Source organism: Equus caballus, chromosome 9 (genome assembly GCF_041296265.1).
Source record: "Equus caballus isolate H_3958 breed thoroughbred chromosome 9, TB-T2T, whole genome shotgun sequence".
NCBI classification, from domain to species: domain Eukaryota; kingdom Metazoa; phylum Chordata; class Mammalia; order Perissodactyla; family Equidae; genus Equus; species Equus caballus.
Genome location: NC_091692.1, coordinates 97,928,739 through 97,952,745, shown reverse-complemented (window position 1 = coordinate 97,952,745; position 24,007 = coordinate 97,928,739). Strand labels below are relative to the sequence as shown.

Here is a 24,007-nt window from a genome sequence, read left to right as displayed (position 1 = left end):
TTTCTCCAAGTGGCTGAACGGGTGCTGCAGCGGGACCACTGGCTGCAGGGCTCAGAGCTGAGCCTCGTCCCCCACTATGACTTCCTGGAACCTGAGGAGATTGCCGAGGACACCAGTGGAGGGGACCACCTGGCTGAGTTGGGGTCTGGGGCTAGCGAGCATGCTCTCTCAGAGGCTGGAGGGCCAGAGAGAGCACTGAAGGGTGCAGGGACGGTGACACTGGGCTCTGAGGAGGCACCAGGGCAATCAGGAGCCTCTCCGAGGACAGGTCCCATAAGGTCTCTGGGGCAGGCCAGGCCAGTCAGCTCGAGGCCCCAGGGGTCTTCAGAACATGAAAGGCCCATGAGCCTGGGGACTGTGGGGTCTCCAGAGCAGGCAGAACTAGTAAGCCTGGGGCCTATGGGGTCCCCAGGCCCAACAGGCCAAGTGGGCCTAGTGGAGATTGCCATGGGGTCTCCAGAGCAGGTGGCGTCAGTGAGACTGGGGCCTGTAGGATCACCGAGGCAGGAGGACCTGGTGGAGATGGTACTGTCAATGGAGCCAGGAGCAATGCGTTTCATACAAGTCTATCATGAGGACCTTCTTTCTGGACTGGGAGATGTTGCCGTCTTCCCACTTGAAGGATCAGATGTAACTGGCTTTCGGGTGAGTGACCCCTGAGGATGCCTCACCTTTGGTCCCCTTTCCCTCTGGGGGCTCTGGGTACCTTTCTTGTGCCCTAAACCTGCAAACTGCCCCCCACCCACTATGGTCCTGCAGCTCTGTGGAGCCCTGGCCCCGTGCCAGGCGGCCAAGGAGTTCCTGCAAAGTCTGCTGGGCAGCATTAGCTGTCACGTGCTGAGCCTGAAGCATCCGGGCAGCGCCAGGTTCCTGCTGGGCCCAGAGGGGCAGCACCTTCTTCAGGAGCTGGAGGCTCAGTTCCAGTGTGTCTTTGGGACAGAGCGTCTGGTCGGGGCCACCCTGGACACAGACCCTGGAGAGGTAGAGACGGAGCCCCCCAGCCCCTCCCCTTTCTCACACCTCAGCCACAGGTGCTTCCTCCACCCCCGCTCAGAGGCCTGGGAGGGGTGTGTACCCAGTGGGCACTGACATTTTCTCCCGACAGGTGGACGCCGCTGAGGCCCTCCAGGCCCTCCCTGGCCACTCCCACACCCTGTGGCCCCCAGACAGTACAGGCAGTAACCAGGAGAACGTGAACCTGGGTAGGGCTCCTTGGGGACCCCCAGCACATCCTGTGGCCTTTCTCTACCTCACCCTCTGGCCTGCCCTGCGCTCCCACCTCTCTTATGATCATGCACCCCCTAAACCCTCTCTCCGTCTTTCACTCGTTCCCAGATTTGTCCTATCCTTTAGCCCCACCCTGGCCAGGCTTGACCCCTGACCCAGTGCCTCTCCCTGCCCCTAGAGGAGGTCCGAGAGCTGCTGGCCACCATCGGGGAGGACTGGCTGCCCCTGGAGCCGAGGGAAGAGCAGCCAGAGGAGGAGGAGACTCCAGGGTGCTTGGAGGAGGAGCCTGCACCCGGGGCTAGAGAGGATCCCGTGGCCACCAGCACTGGGGCCCCAGGGAGGTTGGAGGAGGAGGCCGCACTGCAGCTGGCTCTCCACCGGTCACTGGAGCTGCAAGGCCAGGTGGCTGAGCAGGAGGAGGCTGCTGCGCTGCAGCGAGCCCTGGCCCTCTCCCTGCTGGAGCCACCTCCATTGGAGGCAGCAGAGCTCCTGGGTGGGGGGACTGGTGGCCAGGCCCAGCTGGTGGTGCATGTGGCCTTTGAGCAGGACATGGACGAGCTGGACCAAGCACTAGGGGCCGCCTTGGAGGTGCACCTCTGGGAGGAGACTGTGGGGTCCCAGGGCTACATGCTGCCCACAGAGCTGTGTGCCCGCCTGGAACAGTGCCACGGTGTGAGTGTTTCCTTTCAAGGTGACTGCACTGTCCTCCGTGGCTTTGGGGTCCAGCCCACCCGTGCAGCCCGCCACTTAGCAGCACTGCTGGCTGGCCCCCCGGATCAGAGTTTGGCCCTTTTCTCGGCGGCTTCAGACCCCACCCGTGAGTCTGCACCCTTGACTGGGGGAGGATGGGGTGGGCCAGCTCTCAGGGACCAGCACCCCAGACATGGCCTGGACCCCTTCCTCCCCATGTGTCAGTGCCACAGCAGAGGCTGAAGGTGCCCTTGGGCAGGCTGGAGTGTCTGGCTGACAGCAGCAAGGAGTTCCAGGAGGTGGTTCAGGCCTTCTATGACACGCTGGATGCTGACCACAGCAGGATCCGCATTGTCCGGGTGAGTCCATGATCTGTCTTGCAAGCCTCATGGCCTCCTGGGCCCATGCACCATTTTCACCCTGCAGAGCCTGTGGCTTGTCACTCTTGCCTACGTCAGAGTCAGGTGGCCAGGAGCTGCCCAGTGTGGGGCAGGCTGGAAGCTGCCGGGGGGGGGGGGGGGGGGGGGGGGGGGGGGGGTGCGGGCGGGGGGGGGCGGTGGGCAGGGAGCACTAGGGCTCCCCAGCCCTGTTCCCTGCCTGGAGGGCCGTCACAAAGTCTGGGCGGGGGAGAGAGAGGGCACAGAAGTTAGGGGTGCCCCAGGACCTGACTGGCTTGAGCACAGGTCCCCATTTTGCCAGTTACAGCCAGCTGACCATGGACAGTGTGACCCTCTCCATGCCAGTTTTCTCGCCTGGAGCATGGGGTAGTGCTGCCATCTCGTGGCTACTGTGAAGATTGCTTATGCCACAGATATGTACCTTTTGCTGCTCTGGGGGCTCTTCCGCCTCCTGTAGAGTCTGTTCCAGCAAGAAGAGGGCTTGCTGCCATGCGGCAGCCCCCTCCTCTATTTTCACTTGCTAAATGTGGCAACTCCGAGCCAGGGTGTCTCAGAAAAAGTCTGGGAACAACTGGTGGGGAGCCCCAGGAGCCCCACCTGTCTGGGCAGGAAGGAAGAAGAGGCTGAGCAGGGACCAGGGAGGCAATGGGGGAGGCTGGAGGGCAGTGAAGCCCACAGCACCTGCCCAGCCAGAAGGAAGGAGTGAGGAGGGGGCTCTGCCAAGCCGCTCTGCTCTGCTGGTGAGTGCGTGTGAGGGCAGTGCCCGGAGCTGGAGCAGAGTGGGGACGAAGAGCGCCTGGGAGGCGAGGGCAGGGACAAGTCTGAAAGCCAGCGGGTTATGGAAGGAAGGAGTGGGGAGCAGCTAGAGCACAGCGCAGGGTTGAGCGCTCTTGGCCGAGGGAAGGAGTCGCAGAGGGCTGGCTGCACACGGGCCAGAAGGAAGGGACAGTGGAGAGCTGGGCTCGTCATGCTGGGGAGGCCAGGTGGGCGCTCTTGACTCTTGATGCATGAAGCTGTGGGTGGGCCAGCAGCATCAGCGACCTGGAGCTGGTCAGAAATGCAGAACCTCTGGCCTTCCCCAGACCTGGCCCTGTCACCTGCCACCACTGCCACCGCCCCCACTGCTTTCCTGGAGATAGTCACCAAAACTTTGGATCAAGTACTTTCCTCCATTTCTGGTCTTAGCAGCTGCCACGTGTGTGCTTTTAGGGAGGAGGGACAGGTGGCACTCCTGTCCGGTACTCTCCTTGCTGGTTCTACTAGTCACGTTCACTTGACCCTTCTAGCGAGCACCTTTGGGATTTTAGATGGTACATTTGAGTATTGTTTTTCACTTAGCCTTGGAGATTGTTGCCTTCCTGCATGGAAGACGAGGAGAGTGGCCTCCCTTCTGCCTCTTCCAGCTCCTCCTCCCTCTCCGTCTCAGTTTGGTCAGTGACGTTATTTTTACCGCATCGTCAAGGTTGACAAGCAAATGCCGTCTTCTATTCTGTAACTGTCGTTACAGAAGCTCCATGCGTGGGCAATAGATTGATGGATGTATAATGCTAATGACAACAGATTGAGCCACAGAGGAAATAGGGAAGTGAGATCCTAGCTATGAAAACCGTGTTGCATGTTTTAAAACCTCACATCTAGGATTCAAGGGCTAATAGCTGTTGATTTTTTTACTTTCTTCGTTTTTTCTTTGTTCTGCTTGGCTGCTGGGTGACTCTTGGTGCCCCTCATCACCATCTTCCACAGATTCTTTTTCTGTTTAACAGAAGTATCTTCTTGAGTGAGTAGTAAACATCTTGGACTTTTACATTTATTTTGCCTCTTACAATTAGAGATAATTTGCAACTACAGTTTGATATTAATATAAACTTTCTTTTCAAACGAAAGTTGCTATGTGTTTATTAAGACATTTCTGCTAATCAACACAGCTAGTTCTTGCATATCTTAATATGTTCTCATCTTGTCCTCACCACTAATAGTTTGCCTGGAAAGAGTGTTCAGGATCAAAATATGTTTTCTTTCAGATCTTTGAAAGACATTACTCTTTTTCTTTTCCCTTCAAAGATTGTGTTCTTGAAAAGTTAAAAAAAAAAAAAAAGACCCCTCTTTGGTCCTTCAGCATCCAGGCTTGGTGGTGAGAAGTCCAATGTGAGAATGTGAGACTTTTTCTCCATTTGTGTATCAACTCTGGGGTGTGTGGTGTGTGTGCGCGTGTGTGTGTCTGGACACTTTCTTTCACTTTGAAGGTTGATGTTTTCCCGGCAGGTAGGTGCCAGGGATGTGTCTTTCCCTGTTGTCCTCCTTGGCGCTTTGTGGATCCTTTCCATCTGGAGATGCCACCGTCAGCTCAGGGAGACTGTCTTCCTCTGTGCCCTCAGCTGCTCCTGTCACCTGTCTGTTGTCTTCTTGTGGCGTTCCTGTTCTGCAGATCTTAGACCTCCTCCGTCTGCTGCCCTCTCCCTCATCTGTCCTCTTGCAGCTTCCATCTCTTCTCTTCAGCTCTGCACTCTGAGTCACGTCCTTGACTCGATCTTCATCATCTTATTATTTGGCCTCTTCTCTGGATTTAGTTCAGCAATTTCATTGTTAATGTAAGAACTCTCTAATTTTCTGTTTCCTTTTCACAGCAGCTAGTCTTGCTTTATGGGTGTAATGTTCTTTTGCACCCCTCTGAAGAGACTAGTTAGAATTCTTTGGAGTCTCTGTTTAGGCCCCGGAATTGGCTCCTCCACGGCTGACTGTTGCGTTGGTCATCTGGGTCTTCCCAGCACTGAGAGGTCCGGGGGCATCTCTTGGTGTTGGGAATGAAATCCTGGGGGCTGTGTAGGCACCCAGCTCAGCTTTTCTCTGCAGAGGCCTGGCTGTGGGTGCTGAGTTCTGGTGAATGGTTGAGTTTGCCCACCTGCAGGCCTCCCTGGAAAGACCAGACTTCCCTGGAGGGGGCAGGCCTCCCCGGAAGCCCTCCAATGCTACTTGGGGGCCCATCGAGGGGGCTAATGGCTACCTAATTGCTGCCGGACAGAGCACGATTGGAGCTGTGAGGCCTCCCCAGACGCTGAACTTCTCCAGGAGAAGGCTCTTAATTTCCTGCTGGGCTCTGTCCAGGCGGCCCAGGGGGTAGGTCGGGTCTTCCAATAGCCTGGCCCTGACGGCTGCCGTCCGCAGGTGGAGCGAGTGTCGAACCCGCTGCTGCAGCAGCAGTACGAGCTGCACCGGGAGCGCCTGGAGCAGCGCTGCGAGCGGCGCTCTGCCGAGCAGGTCTTGTACCACGGCACGTCGGCGCAGGCCGTCCCCGACATCTGTGCGCGCGGCTTCAACCGCAGCTTCTGCGGCCGCAACGGTGAGGCCTGGGCCCGGCAGGGGCGTGGGCTCCGCCGACCGGGACGAGCCTGACCCTCACCCGTCCCACCCGCAGGCACGCTGTACGGGCAGGGCGTATACTTCGCCATGCGCGCCTCCCTGTCGGTACAGGACCGCTACTCGCCCCCCAACGCCGACGGCCACAAGGCGGTGTTCGTGGCGCGGGTGCTGACCGGCGACTATGGCCAGGGCCGCCAGGACCTGCGGGCGCCCCCTTTGCGGGCCCCTGGCCACGTGCTCCTGCGCTACGACAGCGCGGTGGACTGCCTTCGCCAGCCCAGCATCTTCGTCATCTTCCACGACACCCAGGCGCTGCCCACCCACCTCATCACTTGCGAGCACATGTCCCGGGCTTCCCCCGGGGACCCCTCTGAGCTCTTGGGCCACTCCCTGCCCACCTAACACTAAAGGCCCCCCTAAGCCCAGCCTCTGGCCTCCGGCTCCCCAGGCTCCTGGCTCCGCACAGCCTTCCCGCCCGCTTGGCTGCCCGAGGGGCCCCGGGGGGCGCCCCTGCCTCCTGCTGCCGCGCGGGGGCCGGCGGTGTGGACGAGGAGGGCTAGGGCCATGTCCCCGCCTGGGCCGGCCCAACCACCAGGGGTCAGCAGAGCCCAGGAGGAGGGTAGGCCGGCGCGACTACCCGCCCGCCTCGGCCAGACCTCGGCCGAGCGCGACTCCGTTTGAATAAACGTGTACGTGAAACCAGGCGGAGCTCCGGGTCTGATCTCTGTTTGGGGCGCGCGGGACCTGGCGCAGCTAGGGGCGGGGGCCGGGGGGCAGAGTTCGCTGCTCCTTTGGGGCGGCCCTGGGCAGCCGGCCGAGGCGGGACCCAGCGCGCACCCGAGCGACCCCACGTCGCCTTGGTGTCACGCACGCTCCCGCAACGACGTCTCCTTGCCGACCCGCCCGCCCTGTCCCCGCAGAAGTGCTGTGCCGGGCCGGGCCGGGCCGCAATCGCGCTCCAGCCCCGCCGCCTGGGGAGCCCCGGCCCGCGCGCACACGGGCGCCCGGATCGCACGGGCGGCGCTCGGTTTGGGGTCGGGGCGGGGCTCCGTGCTCGCCCCGCCCGCTCCGCCCCGCAGCTCTCCTGGCCCCAGCAGTCTGGCTGCGGCGGCTGAGCCGAGCTGAGCCACCAGGCACGTAAGACCCGGGCCCGGCCGGAGAGGCGCGCGGCGTGCGGAAGCCGCGGCTGGGGTGGGGGGGTCCTGCGCTGGCGTCCGGAACTAGGGGCTGCGCCGTGGCCCATCCTCCCTCGGGAGGGCACCACCTCTGCGCGCCCGAGACTGCGGAACTGGACGGGCGGTGCCCGGCGTGTGGGCAGGAAAGGCTGCTGGGGAGGTGCGGCTGCGGGCGAGGCTCCCGGCGGGGGGCTGGGGCGGAGGCGGCCGGTGCAGGAGCCTGTGGGAGGCGGGGCGGGGTGGCCCCCCCAGCGGGGTGCCTGCTGTCTCCCCCCACAGCCCTTAGCCTGAGGGCGGAGGCACAGAGCCCACATTGTGCCCCCACACCACCCCTCCCTCGCCGGGACAGAGCCCCATTCAACTCCTGCACGCTAGCGTTCTTGGGGACAAGGAGCTGAGGAGTGTGCACGCGTGGGTGTGCCGGTGTGCGCGCCGCGCAGGGTGGGCTGCTGGAGGGGCGCCCAGGCTCCCTCCCAGCCTTGCCGCAGCCGAGCTCCCGCGGCCCACGCCGCTGCGGCTCCAGTTATTTATAGGCCTTCACTGCAGAGAGCAAGGTGGGACTGCGCAGGGCTGGGGTGGAGTAGGGCGATGGGGGCCCTAGAGGCTGAAACAGCTCGGAGGTAGAGCGCCCGCGTCCAGGGATGGGGTCAAGGTCCTTCCCTGATGGCCGAGTGGGGAGAGGGGTGGCGATCAGTGTGCTTCCTGTTGGCCTGGCTTGCCTGCTGATCAGAGGGTTAGAGGAGACAGGGTCCAGGTTTGGGATGGAATGGGTGGAGGTTGGGATCAGTGAAGTGAAGGTAATCACTCCCTCCCCTCCCTGTTTGACCCCCTGTAGAGGGTGGAGGGTGATGTCAGTGTCCTCTGATGGGGCGCGCCCCTGGGTGACAACGTGGAGGGGTCAGTATTTGGGTGACTAAGAGAAGGAAGTGGCACTGTTGGGGGGGGGCAGTCAATGTCCTGGTGATAGACTGGAGGGAGTGAGGTCAATATCTGGGAGTGGGGGTCACTGTATGGTGTGTGAGGCATGAGCTGGAGGGGGTGAGGCCAGTTGTGCATGGGGGAAGAGGGTCCGTATGTGGATGAGGGGGGACATAGGAAGGGTGTGGGAGTCAGTGTCCAGGTGATAGGGTGGATGGGGTGAGGTCAATGTCCAGGTTAAGAAGGTGATGAGTCAGTGTGCAGTATCCCCCCCACAGAGGTGTGACCCCCTCTTGCTCCCTCTCCAGGAGGCCATGTCAGGCGAGGACCATGAGGTGCGGGCAGTGGCTGAGGATGGCTCCAACGGAGGCAGCGGCTCACCCAGCCCTGGGGACACACTGCCCTGGAACCTGGGGAAAACGCAGCGGAGCCGGCGGAGCGGAGGTGGCTCCGGGGGCAATGGAAGTGTCTTGGACCCTGCCGAGCGGGCAGTCATCCGCATTGCAGGTAACACCAGACAACCTTGTCTGTCCAATTCATAAGCACTCGCTTGTTGACTGAACACCTGCTGTGCACGATGTGCAGGTGTTAGGACTGGGATGGGAGGCCTGAGGGTGATCTGCAGGTCAGAGAGGGCCTCTCTCATCCTAGGTGAGTGCAGACGGCACAGCGCCACCTGCTGGCCCCACCCAGTCAGCTGCTTGAGGTCTGAGGTTGAGCTTGCCCAGGGCCGTGCCATCATTGGCCTCATGACAAGCGTCCAGTGCTCAGATGCCATGATGAGTTTTTTGGGCTCCTGGGGCAGAGCTCCCTTCCAAGCCCTTGGTCTTGTCTGTCACTGTGGGGTGTGGGTGGAAGCGTGTAGAAGCAGGGCAGGTGGGGGCAGCCTGGTTGGCGAGAGCCCCAGCCCCTCCCTGAGCCAGGGTCTGGCCTTACCCTCTAGTAGCTGCTGTTCTGGGGAGGAGGACGGGAAAGGCCCGATGAGAGGCCGCTGACAATGTGGGGCTGGCAGCTGACAGTGGCCCTCCCTTAGGGAAGTGGGTGACCTTGGCCTGGAGGCCATAGGGCAGGATGTGCTGGGAAAGGGAGGAGCCAGTTGAGGGTCTCTCCACACGGGCTGCAGAGTACTCACCCCATTCCACCACTAGGACCAGATGATGATGAGGCCTCTGGAGGGCAGGGCTGGCCCCTGCTGCAGGCGGGGAGGGTGGACGGAGGCACTTGGGAGAGGCCTGGAAACCAGCTGCTGAGCAAGGATGGTGCTGCGGTCAGCAAGGACCTTGTGGGTGGAAGCACAAGCAATGGCTTGTGGAAACGCAGAGGAGGAGGGCCGCCCCCATGCAGGGGACCGGCATCCATGCGGTGCATGACTTGCCAGTCTAATTCACGCATCACATATAGGTTTTAAGGGACCAGGCCCTTTCTTACCCACATGAAAGTGAATCATGAACCACTTTCCGCACCCCTGGACCTTCCTCAGCATCAACGCCTGCTCTGTGTGTGGTGGTCCGCAGCTCTCACTGCCATGAGCCACCTGCAGCCAGCTCCCCAGGCAGGCTTTTGTGCGGCGCCTGACAACTTTCTTAGGACTGATTCCTAGAAGTGGGGCTCTGGTCACAGGATCTGGAGCATTTAAGGTTAGAGAGGAAAATTGCCAGGGATGTTCCAGAAAGGAGGACATTTGTCGTCGCTGGGAGACGGGGGGCTTTGCCAACCTGATGGGTGGAAAAGAATTTCTTTTATTTTTACCAAGCATTTTCTTCCCTATAAACCCCTATTTCAGTCCATACTTAGTTGAAGTTTTTTTTTTTTTTTTGCGTTTTAAGGGCTCTTTTTATATTGAAGATACCAACTCTAACTCTGGCGTCGCTATGGAAAGATTCTAAGTAGCGGCGGAGGCAGCGGAGGGAGGAGGGAGGAGCAAGGGAAGGGGCGCGCCTGGGGGCGGCCAGGTGTGGTCGCCGGATCGGGCAGGGTCGCGGGAGAGCTGGGGGCTGTCGAGGGCGGGGGCCGCTGCGGGCCGGGCAGCCGGGCGGGGAATTCGGGCTGTGGGCGGGCCCGCGACTCGGTCGGGAGCGGGAAAGGGTGTGCGCCCGCTGGGACGCGCGTGGGACCGAGACGCGGAGCCCGCGGAGCCCGCCCGGGCTGAGCCAGCTCCCCTGGGCCCCGCCCCGCCCGTGGGGCATCCTGGGTGCGGGGGCGGGGCGGGGGCGGCCCCTTTAAGCGGCGCGCGCGGCCGCGGGGACAGAGTGGCCGCCGGGGGCTGGAGGCCGGCTCTGCGCCGCAGCGCCCCGCGCCCGCCGGCATGGCCGCCCCGCTGCCGCCCGGCCCGCCGCCCGACGAGCGGGACTTCATCCAGGCCTACGAGGAGGTGCGGGAGAAGTACAAAGGTAGGCGCCGCCGCCCCGCCCACCTTGCGGGCGACCTGCCGTCCGGCCGGGCCCGGGCAGGTCCTCCAGCCTGACAGTCCGCCTCTGACACCTGGTCCGCGGTGGCCGTCCTGACCGCGGCCCGGACGGAGCCCAGCCCCCCGCTCGCCTCGCCCGACCCCCACGGCCGCCGGCGCCCGGGGAAGAGGCCGGCGCGCTCGGCGGAGCCCCCGCCGTCATGCCCTTAATAGGACATCGCGCGGCGCGGGTGGGTGGGGTGGGCCGCGCCACCGGCGGGGGCTCGCCCGGCCCAGTGTCCAGCGTGCCGAATCTGTGCCCGGCGGACACGTGGGTCCAGGCTGAGCTGTCCCCTGCCCCTCAGCTGGGTGCCTCCCCCTGGGACTGGTGAGGCCGCCACCGCCTGGCAGAGAGTCACATAGTTGTGGCCTCTCCTCACCTCCCCAAACTGGTGAGCGCCCAGGCTGCCGCCCTTCCTTGGCAGGGACCCCCGTTACAACCCCCCTCTGTCCCCTGGAGGGCAGCTGTGGGGTGGGGAAGTCAGGGCAGCCTCCTCTTCCTCTTCAGATGAGTCCCCTTACCCTGCCCCATGCCCTCTGGGGCCTCTGGACCTGCCCAGGCCCTCACTGCTGTCAGTCACCCGGCAGCCCAGCTGCCTGGTTCCACTGGCTCTGGGCGGGTGTGGACCCAGCCTTGGCTCCTGGCCCGCAGAGCTTAGGGGCCTGGGAATGAGCTGCTGGAGAGGGTCGAGGTTGGGGCCCTGGGCAGAGCCGACCAGAGCAGGTTCCAGCTCCACATGGCTGGTTCTCCTGGCTCTGCCCCCAAGGGCAGCTCAGGGAGAGAGGCCCTGCTGGGGTGGAGCCTGGAGGCAGGAGGAGCCCCTCTCGCTACCCACTAACCTCACCCAGGAGCAGGAGGTTTCCTGGGGCCCCGGGCTGGTCTCTGCCAGGCCATCCTCTGCTAACAGCTTTCAGTGGGTCCTGCGCAGGGTGGATGTGCTGTGTGGTCCTCCTTGCTAGCGCTGCAGCCACCCCCTTTGCCTCTGTGACCAATTCACTTGGGCCGGATAGAGACACTTGTGACAATGAGCTCCCAAGCCTGAACACTGACCCACAGGGAGGGTGGGTACCTCTAGAGAGGGCCAGCCTGCTGCTCCTCCTCTGCACTGCTGGCCTAGCCTTGGAGGGTTCACCTGGACGGGTCCAGGGCAGGGAAGCAGCTGCCCACCTGGGCCACAGCTCTCCTGGCAAACCCCAGGATGGAACTGCTTATGAACTGGCTACTCTCTTTAAAGTGGGGAGGACTACTCAGAATAAATAGTGCTTTGTTCCAGAATCCTCCTTGGTCTGATCAGGTCTGAGGGCCATGTATGCATCCAGAGCCCATCCCAGGCATCCAGCTGAAGCTTCCTGTCCTGAGGAGCTGTGTTCTCTCTACTCCCTGGGGGAGGGCCCACTTCCCAGGAATGCGTCTGACAGGTCCCTGGGGGTTTCCTGTCTCAGTGCCTTCTCTACCTGGCCCAGCTTCCCTGGATGCCAGGCTTAGTGTTGGACACTCTGGGCTGGCTTGGTCCGTGCCTGCCTCCTTGGCAGGTGGCAGCGGATGAGAGGGCAGTGGGCAACTCTTGCCTGGTTCCTGCCTTTGGGTGCCGGGGCACCTGCCTGAAGGGGACTTGGCAGTGCTGTGGTGCAGCTCCCCATTCACGTGTGACACTGGCCGGAGGGTGGCTGAGGGTTGCTAAGCAGGAAAGCGGGTGCTGAGGGCTCTCTGTGCAGGGCCCGGAGGAGAGAGAGCTTCTGGGGCGTACCAGGCACTCCTGCATCTCCTCAGCTCCTGGCTTGAGTCAAGGGAATAGGTGAGGGGCTGGACTGGTGCCTGGCCAGGCCAGGGCCACCACTAAGGCCCAGGTGTGGCCTAGAGGAGGCCAGAGGTAGCTGGGCTATGGGCTGCAGGCCTGACTGTTGGGAGCCTCTTGGACCTCCTAGAGGCCTGAGGCCGTGGCCCCCCTGTCCCGGGAGGTGGAGGGCTGCCCCCAGTGAGGGGAAGGACATGGCACCTGATGTCCCAGCCAGCTAGTGACTGCAGGGAGCTTGGGGTGGGAAGGAGTTGGGAGTGCCCCTCTCCTGGGGCCAGCATGGCACTAGCCAGCTCTGCCCTCGGGGATCCCCACCCGGTCCTGCACACCCACTCCTGGTCCGTTGCTGGGCCCATGAAGGGCTCTGGCTTCTGCCTCCTGGCCAACCACCCTGACTCCGCTCTTACGAGATGCACCGGCCCCTCTAAAGTCCAGCCTGTTAACCCCTCACCCCAGTGACCCCCCACCTCAGGCCCTACCCAGGACTTGTCATTCCCTGGTTCTCCCCTTGGAAATCCCCAGTCCTCCCTGCATGGTCACTGCTCTTCCCAGAACGATCTCCATTTCCTGTCTGCCTGAGCCCTTTGGCCCTCCCCATCCTCCCGCTGTCCCTCCGGGGCAGATTCCTGTGGGGTTGAGGCCAATGGGGCCTGTAGCAGGAGAGCTCTGGGTGCCCCATGGGAGGGGCCTCCCATGCTGAGGGGCTCTATGGGCTGGTGACCTACAGCCCGCCAGCCAGCCCAGCTGCAGAGGGGTGTCCTGACTCCTGGGTCCCCAGAGCCTGGCCTGCGACAGCTCACAGAGGCTGGGCCACCTGCTGTGCCAGGGGAGCCTGGAGAGGCCTGTGGTCAGATGTGGGAGGTCAGGGAAGGGTTTGGGGTGCGGGGAGAGTTGAGGTGATGCAGGTAAACAAATGTGAGGGTGTTTGGTGAGGAAGGAGCAGCCCCCGCCCCCCAGGTGGTGCTGTGTGCCTGTCCACACAGTCAGGGCACAAGGTGCAGGGCAGGGAGTGGGGAGTGGGGCCAGCCAGGAGGGCCTGGGCAGCCCAGGTAGAGACTTCGAGGTTGTCCTGTCAGGGCTGGGAGCAGAGTGGCTACAGGCAGTGTGGAGGGTGGGACTTGGGAGCTCTGACAGGCTGTTTCAATGGTCCTGGAGGGGCCGTGGGTGTGGGGGGAGCAGAGATGAGTGCCATTGGTGAGTGGCTGAGGTGGGTGTGGGGCAGGGCCTCCGGGCAGGGGGTTGGAGTAGGGAGCCTGCAGGAAGCACCCACCTGGGAGACCTGCGTTGGTCTGGGGAGAAGATGGGGCTGGAGAGAGGCCAGGGAGTATCAGCGTGTCTGCAGGGCATGTGCTAAGTATGTGTCCTGTGCTTTCTTCAAGACTCAGCTGGAGGGGCTTCCCCACCTCCCTGGAGGCCCTGGGGCTGCCCAGAGCCATCGTGCATGGCACCCTGCTCACGTGTCCCACCTCTCCTGTCCTAGACTGCGCTTGGTTAGCTGTGTCCCGAGCACCAGCCTCAGGCCCTCAGCCAGTGTTTGCAGGGTGCTTGCGTGGGCCAGTGGGTGATAGGATGGGGCGTCACCTTTGGTGGCCAAAGCTCAGCTGGCAGGAGGGGAGGCTGGCAGTTATCTGGGGCTCTTTGGAGAGGAGTTTTGGTCTGTGTTAACTGTCCAAAGTTAACTGTGCTCCAAACAAAACGAGCAAGCGCTGTGGGAGTGTACAGAGAATAGTGGTGAGTGCCACGCCTCTGGTCCCCAGGCTGGCCGGCGGGGGTGACCACAGTTTGTGTGTGTGTATGTGAGAGAGAGAGAGAGAGAGAGAATTCAATGGTTTTGAGCATATTAATAGACTTGTGAAACCACTGCTACAATCAATTTCAGAACATTTATGTCACCAGCCCCTGGCGAACACTGATCTACTTTCAGTCTCTGTGGATTTGCCTCTATTGGACATTTCATATAAATGGAATCATGCGATTTTGTATCTGGCTTCTTTCACTTAGCGTCATGTTGTCAAGGTTCATCCATGTTGTAGCGTGTGTCAGTACTTCGTTCCTTTTTAGGGTGGAATAATACTCCATGGTATGGATGGACCACGTTTGTTTATCCTAGCATCAGTTAATGGACATTTGGCTCGTTTCCACCTTTGGCTATTGTGGATAACGCTGTGATGAACATGGTGTGCAAGTTTCTGTGTGGACATACATTTTCACCTCTCTTGGGTTTATACCAAGGAGTGGAATTGCTGGATCATGCAGTAATTCTATATTTAACTGTTTGAGGAATTGCCAGATTGTTTTCCAAAGCAGCTGCACCATTCTACATTCCCACAAGCAGTGTGTGAGGTTTCTGGTTTCTTCACATCCTCCCCAACACTTTTCATCTGCCGTTTTGATTATAGACACCCGATTCCAGTGGGTGTGAAGTGGTATCTCATTGTGACTTTGATTTGCATTTCTGGCTGGCTAATGATGTTGAGCGCCTTTTCATGTGCTTATTGGTCATTTGTGTGTCTTCTTTGAGAAATGTCTCTCCAGATCCGTTGCCCATCTTTCAATTGGGTTTTTATCTTTTTGTCATTGAGTTGTAAGTGTTCTTTATTTTTTTCTAGATACAAGTCCCTTATCAGATAGCCGATCTAAAAAAATTTTCTCAGGTTCTATGGTTTGTTGTTCTACTTTCTTGATGGTGTCCTTTGTAGCAGTAAAGTTTTTGATTATGGTGAGTCCAATTTATCTATTTTTTTCTTGGTTGCTTATGTTTTTGGTGTCATATCTAAGAAGCTATTGCCTCTTCTAAAGTCATGAAGATTTACGCCTGTGTTTTCTTCCAAGAGTTTTGTAGCTTAAACTCTTACATTTAGGTCTTTGATCTATTTTGAATTAATTTTTGGGTATGGCCTGAGGTACAGGTCTAACTTCATCCTTTGCAGGTGGATATCGAGTTGTCTCAGCACTATTTTGATTATGGTTGAAAAGATTATTCTTTCCCCATTGAATGGTCTTTGCACCCTCATGCTTTTTAATGGGTAGTAAATATTCCAGTTCATCAAAGTACCACAATTTATTTACCTGGTCCCTGTACATAGACATTTGAGCTTATCACAAAAATGATTGTATTTTCAAATTGCTCTCTGGTGTAGATGAGCCCCGTGGATACAAGGCAGACTAGTTTTCCAACCCTTTGCCGATTGATTGATGAGAAAGTTCTAATTTGTTTTAGTTTGCTTTCTTTGATTATTAATTATAGTAAGCATCATTTCATAGTTACTATTTGCATTTTTCTTTTATGAATTGCCTATTCAAAAGCATTGTTTATTTCTCGATAACGTATTTTGTTTCTTTTTGAATTATAAGAGCTCTTTACATATTATGAATATTAACTTCCTTATCTGTTATAAATGTTTCAAATTTTTCTCTCAGTTTGTTACTTTTTAAAGTAAACCTTTTATTGAAGTAGAACATTCTACAGAAAAGTGTACAAATTATACATAGGCAGCGTAGCTAAATTTCAGAGTTGCCTTGTGACCAGCGCCCAGATCATGACATAGCTTTCAGCCTCTTCACAGTCCCCTTGGGCCCCTAGTTTTTCTCCTGACATCTCACCCATGCGCAAGTTTTGATGGCTTGTCATTTAATTCTACGGTGTCTTTAGCCATATCAACTTTTAGAATTCACCAGTGTTTTCTGACATCTGGCTTTTATGTCATGCTTCGAACAGCCTTCCTTGATAAGAACATTTGCTGAGAATTTCTTCCAGCTCTGGGTCATGTTATTGTTTTATAATATCTTCATCTTTAATCCGTCTGGAATTCGTTTTGGGCTGAACTCTGTGGGAGACTAGGGTGTCATGCTCGGGGTCTAGACATGGGTCAGTGGATGATAAAGAGGATTTTAAAGATCTCCTCTCCTGCCAAACTCAGGGCGGGGTCCGTGACCTGCTGCACCTCTGTTATGTGGCAAGTGTGGCTTGAAAATGAGCGGATGGATGGCAGGGACAAGTAGACCCCGAGCCAGACCTCTGTGGGAATCCTGCCTGGCATGGAGACTCCTCAGGTGCCCCCAGAGAAGTCTTCCAGGAGAGGCCTGGTAGTGGGGCGGTGGCAGTGGAGACGGAGAGCAGCGAGCGTGCGGATGGAGCGGCATTTCTGCAACGGGGAAGGTGGAGGAGTAGGAGTTTAGCCTTTGAGTGTATCAGTTGGAGATGACTGAGACCGATACACATGTGGAGATGCTGGGATGTTGGAAAATGCCAAACTGAGCTGGGAGAGACCAGGCTTCAGGGCCCTCACTAGGAAGAGAGAGGCCCCGTGATCTCAGCCGAGTGCAGCCGGGAAGCAGAGCAGGGGGCGGGGGCAGAGGCAGAGCCATACCGCCAGGTCCTGGCGGCCCAGTGAATGGCAAGGAGTGAGAAGGCTGCCTGGGCAAGAGGTCTTGAGCACGACGAGGCCTGAAAAGTGCCTGATCCTTGGTGATAAGGGACATCAGGGACCTTGGTAAGACTTGGTTGGGGGAGTGGTCAGACTGGAGGTGCTGAGGGGTGGGTAGGGGGTGACAAGAGAGGTGGGAGGCTATGTAGGAGGGAGGGTGCCCTCTGGAGTGGAGTGCTGACCTGGAGGCACGGTGCTGTCTGTAGAGCGCAGCCTTGGCAAAACACTGGCCTGAGGTCCTTGGGGAAGGGGCGGCCTTGGCCCAGAGGGACATCTGTGGCCATCCCATGGGGGTGTGGGCATTGCCACCTGCTGGGTGACCTTTCTCATTTGCCTAGCTTCTGTGCAGATTGTGATTGCCCCTTGTCACTAAGGGCCCTATGGTTCAGAGGGCTGGAGATCTCCCTAGGATGGGCTCCAGGGGGATGGGAAGGTGGGGGTGATGGTGCCCCCTGGCCTCAGTTTCCCCAGTAAAGCCTGAGGGGAGCTGGCAGCAGAGAGACCAGGATCTGGGCACCTTGAGAATGGACTCAAGGAAGCCAGGAAGGTATGATGCAGGTGGGGCGCCAAGTGCCTACACCCTCCGTGGCATGGGGCCAAGGTCAATGACCAGAGCAGGGAGATGCAGGGCTTGGAGAGCTGGTGCTCTGGGTGCCTGGTGGACCCGTGGGTGGTGAGGTCGGGGACCCATGAGGGGGCATGGGCTGGGTCATCTCATGGTGGCCTAGGGTGATGGTGGACCGGGTGGAGGAGGAGTCAGGAACTCCTTCCCAGGTGATGGGAGCAAGGTGCCCACATGGAAGACTTGGGACACTAGCCTGCGGGGTTGTTCCTCTTCTCCCTCCCTCCCTTCCTCTCCTCTGTGGAGCTTGGGTCACGGTTTAGCTGCACAAGTGTTGTCCCAGCTGGGTGGTCAGCCCTTGGCAGGGACCTTTATTGTGCAAAGAGGATCTGGGACCAAGAAGAGGATGGGGAGTGGAGCATTCTGCTGCCCACTCTGGTTCCTGGGGTGGGGGCAGATCCAGGGCCAATGCTGCAGGGAAGGAAGGCCCTAGAAGGATATCTGGTGTGGCGGGTCTGGAGTCTGGGGGATCTTAGGCAGGCTGGTGGGTCAGGTGGGCTGGGGCAGCAGTGGTGTCCGAGACAGCGCGGGTCGGGGAGGCCCTCCACAGGAGGCAGGTTGGGGGGCTGGAAGCTTGGACCGTAGAGTGCAGAGGTGAGGCAGCTGGCGAAAGCCAGAAAGAGGTGTCCGCAGCAGGTGTCTCTGGGCCTGTGGCGTCTAGAAACTTTATTCCGTTCTTTTTTGGTTTTCAAATGGGTGTGTGTTTTGAGCTTTTGACATGTATCTTTTTTCTCCTTTATTATTAAATGAATAGCTGAAGGGGAAGCTCACAGGACAGGCACAGGATTAAGCCTCAAGAGACACAACTGAGCTTCACTGTTATTATTACCACAGGACCTCATGGTTGTTTACGGAGTAAACGACCCCAAAGAACACCCTGGGTAAGAGGTTCCTGTGGCTGCCGTAACAAATTGCCACAATCTGAATGGCCCTGAAACAACAGAAATTTATTCTCTCACAGTTCTGGAGGCCAGACGTCCAAGGTCAGGGTGTCAGCAGGGTGGCGCTCCCTCTGAGGCCTGAGGGCAGGTTCTTTTCCTGCCTCTCCTGGCTTCTGGTGGCTGTTGGCGTTCCTTAGCTTGTTGGCTGCGTCACTCCAGTATCTACCTCCATCTTCAACATGGCCTTCTCCCCTGTGTCTTCTCTTCTGTCTCTTGTAAGGACGCTTGTTGTTAGATTTGGGGCCTCCCTGAGTAATCCAGGATCTTATCTCCAGATTTTTAACTTAATTATGACTGGAAAGCCTCTTTTTCCAAATAAAGTAACATTCATGGATTCTAGGGGTTTGGAGGTAGACATATATTTTTGGGTCTACCATTCAACCCACTGTGGTCTGCCCTCTGGCCCTCTAAAATTCATGTCTGTCACGTGCAAAATGCATTTGCCCCATCCCAACATCCCCCAAAGTCTCCATCCATTACAGCATCAACTCCAAGTCTAAAATATCATCTGAATGTCATCCGCTCAGAAGTTCCAAGTTTCATCTAAGTTGCCTAAATTAGGTATAGGTGAGACTCTGAGTATGGGCCACCCTGGGGCAAAATTCCTCCCTAGCTGTGGACTTGTGAATGTAGAAAGCAAGTGGTATACTTCCAAAATATAATAGTGGCATGGGCATGGAATAGACATTGCCATTCCAAAAGGGAGACAGAGAAAGAAAGAAAGAGATCCTCAGTCTCAAGCAAGTTTGAAATCCAGCAGGGCAAATTCCATTAGGTTTGAAGCCCCAAGAACATTCCTCTGTGGCTTGATGCTCTACTCTCTGCACTTCTGGCTCTGCCAGCCTCTGCCCACGGCCCCACCCTCTGGGCCCAAGGCTCTGTGTTTAGAGTAACTTTTCCTTTTTCTTGAAGGGTAGCATATGTTTGAAGCTCTACTACCCCATTTCTTGCCTACAGAATCCCAGAATTCCAACAGCCTTCCTTCATTTTGGCCTGCCTCTGTCCTCTTCAGTCCAAGCTGGCAGTGTTCCTGCTGACACGACATTCTCATAAACCTTGTGGGTCTCTGATGTATGTCATGGGGTCCGTGCCTTTAGACAGGAGGATGCTCCATGGATCTTTTATGGATGTTGTTCCTGGCTTCTGCTGAGATAGTTGAGTGGACCTATGAGTCGGACGTGTAATCTCTGCAGCAGAAGGTTGTCCCTCACACCCTTGCCTTTCTCTCCAGAGCACGCTTTCCTAACAGTGAGTCACCCAACAGTAGCATGCTCTGCAATCTGTATAGACTGTGTATTTCCCGGATCACCAGTGCTAGTTCCTTTTTTGCTTAACAGTTCCTTCCACAATTTGTCTTTCCGCCTGCACTTTACTGTAAGCAGGAAGTGTAGGTCATGTCTTCTACACTTTGCTTGGAAATCTCCTCAGCTAAAGATCCAAGTTGATCACTTACAAGTTTTCCTTTCCACTCCACACTAGAACACAGTTCAGCTAAGTTTTCTGCCTATTTAATAAGGATCACCTTTCCCCCGGTTTCCAGTAATGTGTTCCTTGTTTCCTTCTACATCCTCACCAGCCACATCTTTAATATCCATATTGCTACCAATAGTCTGTTCAAGGCAATCGAGGCTTTTTCTATCAGGCAGCTCAAAATTCTCCAGCCTCTTTCCATTACCCAATTCCAAAGCCAGTTCCACACTTTTAGGTATTTATTATAGTAGCACCTCACGTCTGGTAACAGAATCTTTATTAGTTTCCCGTGTCTGCCATAACAAATTACCCCAAACAGGTGGTCTACAAAAGCAGAAAGCTGTTCTCTCACAGTTCTGGAGGCCAGAAGTCCAAAGTTAAGGCATTGGCCTTTCTCTGAAGGCTCCAGAGAAGAACCTTCCTTGCCTCTTCCAGCTTCTGGTGGCTACTGGCATTCCTTGGTTTGTGGTGGCGTCACTCCAATCTGTCCTCATCTTCAGGTGGCTTCTCTTTTGTGTGTCTCTCTTCTTCTGTCTCTTATAAGGACACTTGTCATTAGATTTAGGGCCCACCTGGATAATCCAGGATGATCTCATCTCGAGATCCTTAACCGAATTATGTCTGCAAAGACCCTATTTCCAAATAAGGTCGCAGTCACAAATACCAGGGCTTCAGCTGTGAACATATCGTTTTGGGGGTCACCATTCATTCGCCACCCTCCCCTCAAGTCGCCCTTTGTGGTGGTGGTTGTACTGTAAAACTTCTGTGTCTTTTTGTTTTGTGCTTCTTGTTTTAAAAAAATGTACACGGTGTTTTATAGTATAATTTATTTATAATTTTTGTAACAATGTTATGAAGTATTTTAAATACATGTAACTTTTTACTTAATGTTACAACACTGACATCTTTTTGTGACATTAATTTACAATATAGTATTCCTTTCTGTGGTAACTATATCATGTTTAAACTAATCCACTCTCATAGAACATTAGGCTATTTTTGTTTTGTTTATTGGTATTGGAAACTGCTGCAGTGAAGAGCTTTGTAGCTGGATCAATGTGCGTGTCTATGACTATTGTTAGAAATAGAATTTCTGGGTCAAATAGTATGCAAAATTCAAGCTTTATCTACGCCAAGATACCATTTTTCACCTGTCGGACTGGCAAAAATCCAAAAACCTGGATTTCTGGATTGTATTGGTGAAGCTGTGGGAAGCAAGCCAGTGAAAGTGGCTATCAGATCTAAAACCGCAGTGTGCGTGTAAGAGCGGAAGATGGAAACAGCATCCTGGGACCTGCTCAGTGCTGGCTCTCACAGGAGGAGGGGCTGGTGTGCTCCACGGGCAGGCAGATGGGCAGACACGGGAGACCAGCTAGGTGTGGGGTGACCGAAAAGCAAGGGTCAGATGTCGCTTTTTGTGTTAAAAGGGTTGGAAAACCAAGAATCAGGTTGGTATTTGCTTGATTTTCCATAAAGGAGTTCCAGAGGAATAAACAGGAGGCCAACAGTGATTCTCATACCCTCTCTGTGGGTGGGAGGGGACAAGCTAGGAGGGAGAGCTGATGTCCCCCAGCCGTGCCTGAGAGGGCTTGCTCCCTCCACCTGCCCAGCACCCAGTGTTATAGTTTCAAACAAACAGCAGAACCTCGCCAATCTGATATAAAATTATGCAAGTGGGTAAAGGAGGCAATTATTAACAGAGTCATTGAGTGGGGCCAGCGGGGGCGTTGATTGGAAGTGCAGTTAATCTAAATGCATCGGTTGACTTGGGGGCAATGGTTCTGACGTTGGGCCTCTGCATTTGGGAGCAGGAGTCTCTCCATGGGCCCGTCTCTTTCTTTGTGCATGTGAGGCTTTCTGCACTTAAGTTCTGACTGATTTTTATTTATCTAATTCCAGAGTAGCTTATATCTTGCATTCCTAATGAAGGGTTTTTCTGTTATGTTTTTCTAACTAGTTATTGCCAGCCGGTAAGAAATCTCTTGAATCTTTTGGAAGCGTACATGAAGCCGGCCACTTTGACAAGTCTGGTGTGGGTTCTGATGGGTGGTTGGTGGAGGCTGTTTAGGTGCTCAGAGGAGCAGGGGCTGCGAGGGAGCGAGCACTTGGGGGGACACTCTCTGCCACACACACCTGGATCCGCCTCATGGAAGGAAGTGAGGCTGCTCTGGCCCTGGGAAGCTCGTCCTGGCCTGCCTGCCACCCAATGGGCTCAGGAGGCAGTGGAGATGCTGACAAGTGGATGGATTGGAGGGTGGAGCCGCGAGGACTTGTGGGGCTGGCCATGGGAGGTGATGACCCTGGGGGGTAGGCCTGAGCCACTGGGTGGTAGATGGTGGTACACTCACAGGGATGGGAAGACAAGAGTATCCCAAGACAACTTCTGACGGCATTTGCTGAGTGCGAGAGGCAGAAGATGGGGTGCAGGTTAGAGCCCCACTGGACACATCATCTTGGGAGTCAGGCATAGCTGGCAGTTTGAGTTGTAGGACGGGGTGAGGTGGCTCAGAGGAGCTTGTGGGTGGAGGAGGGCATGAGGCTTGAAGGGGGGGCAGGGGCAGAACCCCTGGGGCATGGGAGGTGGGGAAGTGAATCCTTGTGGTGAAGGGGCTGGTCCAGAGTCCTGGGGCACAACCGCGGGCAGGCCTCCAGCCCCTGCCCTCGTGGGATCCGCCTTCCCTCCGCACCCAGGATGCTGGCTGGGGAGGTCGGTGGAGGCCCAGACCGGTGGGTGTCTCCAGTAAGAAGTGAATGGCCCTGGCTTCGACGCCAGGGGAGCCACGTGCACGAGCAGCCCGGAGAGCACTCTGAGAGTGGCGAGCGCCGGAGGCCTGGAGATGGTGGAATGGGGTGGGCAGGCCCACGCGCCTGGTTCCAGCCCGGTGGCCTGGCAGTCCGGCTGGAGTTCGCAGGGTCAGGCGCCAGGAAGGTGGGGGCGGTGCAAAGCCGGGAGCATGCGCCGCCGCCGCCACCGCCGGGGCAGCCTTGCCGGGTGCATCGATCAGCCGAAGCCCCGCCCCGGGCCGGCAAGCCCCGCCCCAGGCCTCCCGGCTCCTCCCCCAGGCTGCGGCTCTGGCCTGGGCAGTGCGGTGCGGGGCTGGACTCTGCGTGGCGGCAGCGACGCCGCCCTCAGTCCCGGTGGAGACATGGACCCCTCACGAGCCATCCAGCACGAGATCAGCTCCCTCAAAGGTGCGGGCCGGGGAAGGGGCCCGAGCCGGGGGACGCCGACCAGGCAGTGACCTCTGGCTGGATGCAGTCCCCCGCAGGGCAGCGGTCAGCGTCTGCCGTCCCAGGGGCAGCTTTAGGGGTGGCGAGCTGGAGCCGCAGGAGACCCCAGGCCCGTGCCCCGCCAAGGCTCCACCTGGTGCGGGGTCTGCCCTGGGTTAGCGGGGGGGCGACTCCAGCCGCAGCCCTGCAGCCCTGCAGCCCTGCAGTGAGTGTCGGGGGGCGGGGCAGGCTGCGGTAGCGGGGCGGCGGGGGTGGGGCGGAGGTGGGAGCTGGCCTTTGTAACGGGTCAGCCCCTTTTCTTCTCCCGGACTCCCCCCCCCCCTCCCGCCCCGCCTGCAGCCCTGCAGCCCAGCAGCCCAGCGTGCAAGGGGACGGGCAGTGCCGTGGGGATCACTGGGGAGGCGCCAGGCGGGCTGGCCCCGGGCAAGTCCACACTGCGGCTCTTTGTTCTGGGGTGGGGCGACTGGGGGCTGCCCGAGGCCCCGACTGGTTGCCTGGAAACCTGGAGGGGCCTGCAGTGGAGGGGGGGGGAGGGGGTCTGCTCTCCCTGCCCGCCCTGGCCCTCTGGGTGCTGAATCAGCAACTGCGGCTGCGGTTCCCGCAGGGTGGGGGCAGGGCAGAGAGGGGCAGTCTCGCAGCCCTGGGACCTGGGGGGGCGCCCCAACGCGGGCGCGGAATCCGGGGGGCTGGGGGGGGTCAGGGGGAGGTGTGCAGGAGCAGGCGAGGCAGGCCGGAACATCTTGCTCCAGGCTCCTCCCTGCGTCTCCTCTCATCCCCGAGGGCACCCGGGCTGGTGGGAGGGAGGGGGATTCCCCAGCGTGCTCCGCTCGCTTTCTTCGGAGCCCCAAGTTGCTGTCCTCTCCTGCAGGGGACGGCATGGGTAGTGCCGGGGCTGAGTGGGTTGGCCAAAGACCCATGCATGCCTGTGTAGGAGGAGGAAAGATCTTAGGTCCAAGTGTTTGAGGGGCCTTAAGTGTGGCTTGGAATCGTTTGGGAAGGGGGGCATGAGTTGGTTTGGTGGGGAGCTTGGGGATTAGGTGGGGGCATCGAACCAGAAAGATGGCTTGGATGTATGGGGTGGACAGGGGTGGGGGAAGTGCAGGAGGTGAGTGTGGGGGCTGTGGGATGCGCATACGGGGAGCTCAGGAGGTGAGTGTAGGGCTGTAGTGTGCGCATGGGGGCGCGCAGGAGGTGAGCGTAGGGCTGTAGGGTGCGCATGGGGGCGCGCAGGAGGGCTGAGGGACAGGCCAGGAGAGTAAGCCTCTGTGGGTATAGGGCTAGGCTGGGCCACAGCTGCTGTTGGTTCCTC

At 58.0% G+C, this 24,007-nt stretch overlaps 2 protein-coding genes across 19 annotated transcripts in view; both read left to right on the top strand.

Moving 5' to 3' along the window:
• Positions 1–6,375, top strand: part of PARP10A (poly(ADP-ribose) polymerase family member 10A) — a 38,572-nt gene extending 32,197 nt beyond the window's left edge. For 4 of the 5 annotated variants that reach the window (XM_070222548.1, XM_070222547.1, XM_023649187.2 and 1 more), the window contains 7 exons: positions 11–645; positions 760–981; positions 1,106–1,202; positions 1,406–2,044; positions 2,143–2,276; positions 5,478–5,652; positions 5,728–6,375. In XM_070222548.1, the coding sequence (XP_070078649.1) occupies positions 11–645; positions 760–981; positions 1,106–1,202; positions 1,406–2,044; positions 2,143–2,276; positions 5,478–5,652; positions 5,728–6,074 (2,249 nt within the window). In that variant the 3' untranslated portion in view covers positions 6,075–6,375. Of the gene's footprint in view, positions 1–10; positions 646–759; positions 982–1,105; positions 1,203–1,405; positions 2,045–2,142; positions 2,277–3,653; positions 4,199–5,477; positions 5,653–5,727 lie in introns of those variants that run through there. The other variant, XM_070222550.1, reaches the window with a different exon arrangement.
• Positions 6,376–6,537: 162 nt separating this feature from the next.
• PLEC (plectin) overlaps positions 6,538–24,007 on the top strand; it is a 56,529-nt gene continuing 39,059 nt past the window's right edge. For 4 of the 14 annotated variants that reach the window (XM_070222545.1, XM_023649171.2, XM_023649168.2 and 1 more), the window contains exons 1-2: positions 6,538–6,805; positions 8,074–8,272. In XM_070222545.1, coding sequence (XP_070078646.1) covers positions 8,080–8,272 — 193 coding nt within the window. In that variant the 5' untranslated portion in view covers positions 6,538–6,805; positions 8,074–8,079. Of the gene's footprint in view, positions 7,008–7,229; positions 7,402–8,073; positions 8,273–9,999; positions 10,156–22,406; positions 22,660–24,007 lie in introns of those variants that run through there. The other 10 variants (XM_023649182.2, XM_023649179.2, XM_023649177.2 and 7 more) reach the window with 6 other exon arrangements.